At 35.8% G+C, this 7,151-nt stretch overlaps 2 protein-coding genes across 5 annotated transcripts in view; one reads left to right on the plus strand and one right to left on the minus strand.

Moving 5' to 3' along the window:
- LOC104777634 (MLO-like protein 9) lies at positions 2,346 to 4,950 on the plus strand. The gene is made up of 15 exons (XM_010501917.1): positions 2,346 to 2,486; positions 2,581 to 2,638; positions 2,729 to 2,961; positions 3,037 to 3,153; positions 3,242 to 3,299; positions 3,402 to 3,490; positions 3,574 to 3,648; positions 3,733 to 3,821; positions 3,912 to 3,961; positions 4,060 to 4,100; positions 4,178 to 4,351; positions 4,433 to 4,468; positions 4,568 to 4,635; positions 4,711 to 4,771; positions 4,855 to 4,950. The coding sequence occupies exons 1-15, from the start codon at positions 2,346 to 2,348 to the stop codon at positions 4,948 to 4,950; spliced, it is 1,386 nt and encodes a 461-aa protein (XP_010500219.1).
- The window catches only part of LOC104777633 (protein PLASTID MOVEMENT IMPAIRED 1), a 7,166-nt gene continuing 5,290 nt past the window's right edge, over positions 5,276 to 7,151 (minus strand). For 2 of the 4 annotated variants that reach the window (XM_010501916.2, XM_010501913.1), the window contains 2 exons: positions 6,235 to 6,323; positions 5,276 to 6,168 (listed from right to left, as the gene is read on the minus strand). In XM_010501916.2, coding sequence (XP_010500218.1) covers positions 5,323 to 6,168; positions 6,235 to 6,323 — 935 coding nt within the window. In that variant the 3' untranslated portion in view covers positions 5,276 to 5,322. The remainder of the gene's footprint in view (positions 6,169 to 6,234; positions 6,324 to 7,151) is intronic. The other 2 variants (XM_019243860.1, XM_010501914.1) reach the window with 1 other exon arrangement.

Below are 7,151 nucleotides of genomic sequence, written 5' to 3' on the forward strand. Positions count from 1 at the left end.
ATCCTACATGAAACATGCTAAACAAGATCCTAATGTGCAGTGCAAACTACATGAACACTCTTTTTTTTTTTATAAAGAATTTTCAAAAATTTTCAAATTTATAGGGTTTTTCTATGCCTTAGATGCTATGCAAGTATTAACATGATGATGCTAAAAATTTGAAATAAGAATCACAAAACACACTGTCAAATGCTATCTCAAACTCTCCCCCAAACTTAAATCACACAGTCCCTGTGTGAAAGAAATTTGATTGAGGATTCAAGATGAAAAACAATCACAAAACACAATGTCAAATGCTATGATATTTACAATTGAAGGTGATAGTGGTACCTTAGGGATTGTGGAAGTAGTTGTCCACATCCATCTGCATGCTGTCATAGGAGTAGTTGGGGTCTTGTTGGTGACTTGGAGGTGGAGATTGGGGCAGCTCGACGATGGGAATCGACCGGGACTCGGTCGAGTACGTGCTCGAGTGGGGGGGTCGAGCTGGACCACGAGTGTCAAAATTCTGACCTTGCTGCTGGTAGAACTGCTGGGAGAGTACTGGATCCATGAAGTACTGGGGTGGGATGGGAGGGTAACCTGGATAAGCAGCTGGAGGTGGGAAGCCATAGGTTGATCTGGGCTGGAACTCGGCCGAGTATATTGGAGGTGCTCGGTCGAGTGGGTGCTCGAGTGACCCGGTCGAGTACCTTGAAAATGGTTGTTCTCGGGTACTTGAGCTCCTCTTCCTCTGATTTGGCTCATACATTGAAGCCCTAGCTGGTCCACAGGGTTCGCAACTCTAGAAAGTGCTCTAGTTGAGCTACAGAAAAGCAGTCCCCACACAAGAGGACTGGTCCAGTCCACAGAAAAGCGGTCTGTTTTTTGACAACCAATCAAAAAAAAATTCTTTTGAATTTAATTTTTTCTCATATTTTGTCTTTATAATCGGGAGAAACTAAACTTACATCATCCACTCTCATCTTTTGCTACAAAAATTCACTACAAACTGAAAAAATACACACAAAAAAATCCTCTCAACATTTTTATTATTTGTTCAGCTTGTTTACTATAAAAAAAAATAGCATTAATCAAGATAAATAATATATATTCATTCATGTCATAGTCTAATTTGTCCGCCTTTTACCATTCATCTCATAAAACCGCTTTTTGGATCCACTTCATCCGCTTTGGTCGTTGTGTCGGTTTTGATGTTGTTTTGTCCGCTGCGTCCGCTCTGCTTTGACCGTTGTTACTATTCAGACCCTTAAATATATGCTGCTTTGAATTTGGACGAAAATAACTCTTCCTTTGATATTTTGGACTGAAAATACTCTATATAAGATATATTCCTTTTAAGTCCTAGTAACAATAATAATAATAATAATACGTAACAATACGTTTGACAAATATGAAAAGAGAATGATGTTAAAATTACGAAAAATTTGTGGATTTACAACATAAACGATCAAACTCTCAGAATGATAATCTATTAAATACTATAAGTCTCGAGTCCAATTGTTTAATGATGTCTGTCTATTTCTTTAGCTAACTGAAATGATGTCTATTTCAGTTAGCTAACAACGTCGATTTCTTGTTTTTCTCTCTAAATTTCGTCCATTAAATATTCCTCCGCACTCGTTCCTCTCCATACATACATTCCCACTTAAACAATGTGGAAACCTGTAAAATAGGAAAGAAAACAAAAAGCACGAAATAAATTCATAAAACTCAAAATATATTAAATAAAACAAATAATTCACCGGATTTGTCTACACTTTTTCTACTATTTTCGCATGCACGTCAATGGCAACATCATCCTCTTCCTTTTCATTCTCTCTATCTCTTTGACTTCGTTTTCATTGTCTCCAGACCGGGCCCATAGGACAATCAACTCAAACAATTGATTAGGACATCAAAAAATTTAGGGGCATTTTTTTGTAAGTTTTTTATAAAACTTTTATATATATCTAAAGGTTTTTACAACTATGTAGGCTTCAATTAAGTGAAAAAACATAGACTTTGAGGTTAATTGTTAGTTTTGATTTTGATTTTAATTTTTTTCCCCCTTTTGAGGTTAAATGATTGCTTTGTTAAACTATAAGATAAACTCTTTCATCAAATCTAATGTTTTGGTTTTGGTTAAGTTAATAAAATTCCAAAACATTAAACATAAAGTCTTATATACAATTGGTTATATTTTTTTGGTAATATATAAAAGCTCATGTTTTTTAGTTTTGCATAGGGCACTCGTAATTATCAGACCGGCACTGATTGTCTCTTCTCTATTGATATTGAATTTATGATAATAAAATCATACTAACACACAAGAAAGATAAGATTAATCATCACGGTTTTAAAAAATGGCTGGAGGTGGTGGCGGTGGAGGAGGCGAAGGTCCAAGACAGCTAGATCAGACCCCGACTTGGGCCGTTTCTACAGTTTGTGGTGTGATCATCTTGATCTCCATTATTTTGGAACTCATAATTCACAAAGTGGGCGAGGTCATTTCATACACAACTTTATGTATATATATATGTTTTTTTTTTTTTTGTCTTTATTGCGTTTTTTTGGTTACACTAAATTCCATGCTTGTAGGTTTTCGTAAAAAAGAAAAAGAAAGCTTTGTTTGAAGCTCTTGAAAAGATAAAAAGTGGTAATCATCTAGAAATTTAACTTTTGAAATCATAGGAAAATCGATTTGATTTGGTTCCTATTTAACTCAATATTATGTCACGTATTGTAGAGCTTATGGTTTTGGGATTTATATCTCTGCTTCTAACATTTGGCCAAAACTACATTGCGAGCATATGTGTTCCATCAAGATACGGCCATGCCATGTCGTTTTGTGGTCCGTCTGATGGACCTAGTGATGATGATGATAATGATAAAAAGCTCAAGAATACTGAACACGCAATGCGTATCCTCTCCATTCAACGTCGTTCTTCGGCCGACGCTCCTCCAGTGAATTGCAAGAAAGTAATATTAATGATTACAATTTCAGCATAAAATTATATGTACTTTTTATTAGAAATTTGATTTTTATTGTTACAGGATTATGTCGCACTTAGATCGCTAAACGCACTACATCAAGTGCATATATTCATATTCTTCTTGGCCGTATTTCATGTGATATATAGTGCTATAACCATGATGCTTGGAAGAGCAAAGGTATATGTCTAAGGTTGCAACAATGCATGTGTCATTCTCGTGATGATCCTTAATTTTAATTGAAATAATTCGTTTTTCGTAAACACAGATTCGTGGTTGGAAAGTATGGGAGCAAGAAATCATTCATGAACAAGAAATGATGAATGGTAGATTAAACTTTTTTTTTTAGATGATATATCCATCCACACAAAACGAAAGCCAATCGAAAATTTTTACTATCCTTACTTGTTTTTTGACTTGTTATACAGACCCATCAAGATTTAGACTTACACATGAGACATCATTTGTCCGAGAACATGTCAATTCTTGGGCTAGCAATAAATTCTTTTTCTACGTTGTACGATTTTCTTGAAATTAAGTGTTGTTATTCTTGATCAGTCGGTTATTATCTCTCTATTCTAATACTTATTATTTTTTCAGATGTGCTTCTTCCATCAGATACTTAGATCTGTGAGAAAGTCTGATTACTTGACAATGCGACATGGACTCATAAGTGTGAGTGCAGAGTGCATTGATATGACATACGACATTACTTCTCCATAACAATTCAGTTGCTGTTCTAAAAACCTCTGTATTTAGGTTCATTTGGCACCTGGTATGAAGTTTGATTTTCAAAAGTACATCAAAAGATCGTTGGAAGACGACTTCAAGGTGGTTGTGGGAATAATGTATCTTTCTTTTTTTTTTTACAATTTCGCCTTTTCGGTCATCATTTGTCTTACTTTTTCTAATTTAAAATCTACCATTCAAAATGACAGACCTGAGCTATGGGCCTTTGTAATGCTTTTTTTACTCTTTGGTGTTCACGGTTAGTCTAATTTCCTTTATCATACGTAATATCTTCTCTTTCACCTCCAACATATATAGAAGCTAATACTGTAATTGCTTTTTTCTTATACTTAACAGGATGGTATGTTACTGCCGTAATCACCATGGTTCCTCCTCTAGTAAGTGATTAGTTTATCTACTATATAAGAAGACCAAACAATTTTTTATACTTGAGCTAATTGTGGTTGGTTTGAAGTTAACACTAGCCATAGGAACAAAGTTTCAAGCCATTATATCGTACATGGCATTGGAGATTCAAGAGAGACATGCATTTATTCAAGGGATGCCAGTTGTCAATGTCTCCGACCAACATTTTTGGTTTGGACAACCTGCTTTAGTCCTTCATATGATCCACTTCGTTCTGTTTCAGGTAATATAAATGACTGATGTTATTGATATATGTGATGTTTTAGTATGAATACTGGTTTTTTTTTTTTTTGAAACTTTTCAGAATGCTTTTGAGATTACGTACTTTTTTTGGATGTGGGTAAACTTTTCAGAGTCTGTTCATCTAGTTTTGCTTTATGTTTCTATTTATTTATTTCTATAAAGTTTTCTAATAATGAGTTTTTGATTCTTGTTGCAGTATGAGTTTGGGCTAAGATCATGTTTTCATCACCATTTTGGCCTTATAACCATTCGTGTGTGTCTGGGGTGTGTAATATTTCATCAACAATTATTTTCAAGTTTTTGAGTTTGTGAAAATTGAACTAATGGTATTGGATTTAGGGTGGGAGTGCAATTCCTATGCAGTTATATCACATTCCCCCTTTATGCTCTCGTCACTCAAGTATGCAACAATTCTACCTTTGTTTTCTTTCAAATTTTATATTCTCCATAGAATAGTTGTCTTCATGCATAATTCATTTATAGATGGGATCCACAATGAAGCGATCAGTGTTTGATGAACAAACTTCAAGAGCATTAGAACAATGGCATAAGAAGGCGAGGAAAAAGAATGAAAAGTGAGAAATAATTGGACCTATGGATCTCCTCTTACTTGACCAAATTTAACGGTCTATAGTTTGGTTACTTAATATTCTATACACATTTTTTAATGGAAACATAGGCTTTAGCTATGTAATTATTTGTATAATATAAGTTCCTTATGGTTTAATGTTCTACATGTTTACCATGTCCATTTTGATAGTTTTGTACAAATAGTTTTTAGTAAGGTAGAACAATTATGCATTTGTACTCTTTATAGCTTTTTGAAATCAAAATTTTTTGGTAAAACACAATTTACTATTGTTTGTGGACGGTAAGTTGAAACTCTTGAATAATATACAAAACATAGAATAAACAAACGCATCTTATTGTATAATATGAATATCTCCAAGATCAGCTATGCAATTTCACATCAGGGTTCCTTATAGATTTGAGCCACATATCTGCCATAACTCTAGATGACAAGCTCCACAACATTGCCTCCTCTGCTTCCTTCTCCTTCTTCTTTACATTACTCTTCTTCTTCCCTTTCTTCCCCATTCCGTGTTCCACAAGCCACTGCGCCGCCGTGAGCCTCCGCTTCTCAGTTGCATCTGTCTTCACTCCCCCAATGTGCAAACTTCCTACCTTTAACCCTTTCTCTTCATCCTCTTCCGCTTGCACCGCTACCACCACTGTCCCTCCCACCGCCTCATATCTCCTTGTCGGGTCGCGGAGCTGTACTGTCGCCAAAACCGTTAGCGTTTTCTGCTTTCGCTTCTCCTTTTGCCACTCGTCAAGCGGAATGGTCGATTCGAGTGGATTCTTCTGACCTTTGGCAGCAGAAACTTCAAAAGGAGCATCATCCTCCACCATGTCAGCTTGAATCTTTAGTCCTTCAATCACCATTTCCTCTAGTTTCTGTAAAGAGGCGGCTAAAACCTCCTCTGCCGACGTCATTTGATTCTCCTCCACGTTCCAGATTCCGGTCATTATTCTTTCCCTTCTTCCGCTGCTCATCGCATTAGCCATCGTTTTGACAGCTGCAACAGTCCGTGCTGCGCTAGTGTTCGCTCGCTCTTTGTTCCTTCCCTGTATAATCGCTGATGCTATTCCTTCGAAAGCAACTTGCTCCCCTGTTTTCCCTATTAGCTCATCTATCGCCATAAGCGAACATATCTTCGACTCTAGTTCCTCACCCAAACCCGCCATTCTATGAAATAGTTCGAATCCAGTCGCTGATCCGGCTTCTAGTAGTACCTGTAATAAAGATTTCAGATTCTAGGAATCTTTTGTTATGGAAATATTATTAATTCAGGCCCTTACCACAATCTGTTTCGAGATTTGCATAACGAGCTTAGGCGTGTCTTTCTTCATTACGACCGTGTCGAAAGGGTTCATAGAAACTAAGTAACCACCGTCTCTTGTTTGAACANCCCCCTTTATGCTCTCGTCACTCAAGTATGCAACAATTCTACCTTTGTTTTCTTTCAAATTTTATATTCTCCATAGAATAGTTGTCTTCATGCATAATTCATTTATAGATGGGATCCACAATGAAGCGATCAGTGTTTGATGAACAAACTTCAAGAGCATTAGAACAATGGCATANATAATTCTCAGATTCATCGTCTACGGATTCGCCAAACCGCAGTTCGGAGATGTCCATTTTGTGCTGGTAAAATTTGAGCTTCTCGGTTTCTTCATCCTCAAGCAACTGAAGAAACTCCTTTGTCACCGTTTNCCTATGGATCTCCTCTTACTTGACCAAATTTAACGGTCTATAGTTTGGTTACTTAATATTCTATACACATTTTTTAATGGAAACATAGGCTTTAGCTATGTAATTATTTGTATAATATAAGTTCCTTATGGTTTAATGTTCTACATGTTTACCATGTCCATTTTGATAGTTTTGTACAAATAGTTTTTAGTAAGGTAGAACAATTATGCATTTGTACTCTTTATAGCTTTTTGAAATCAAAATTTTTTGGTAAAACACAATTTACTATTGTTTGTGGACGGTAAGTTGAAACTCTTGAATAATATAAAAAACATAGAATAAACAAACGCATCTTATTGTATAATATGAATATCTCCAAGATCAGCTATGCAATTTCACATCAGGGTTCCTTATAGATTTGAGCCACATATCTGCCATAACTCTAGATGACAAGCTCCACAATATTGCCTCCTCTGCTTCCTTCTCCTTCTTCTTTACATTACTCTTGTTCTTCCCTTTC

This window comes from Camelina sativa, chromosome 3 (genome assembly GCF_000633955.1).
Source record: "Camelina sativa cultivar DH55 chromosome 3, Cs, whole genome shotgun sequence".
Lineage (NCBI taxonomy): Eukaryota > Viridiplantae > Streptophyta > Magnoliopsida > Brassicales > Brassicaceae > Camelina > Camelina sativa.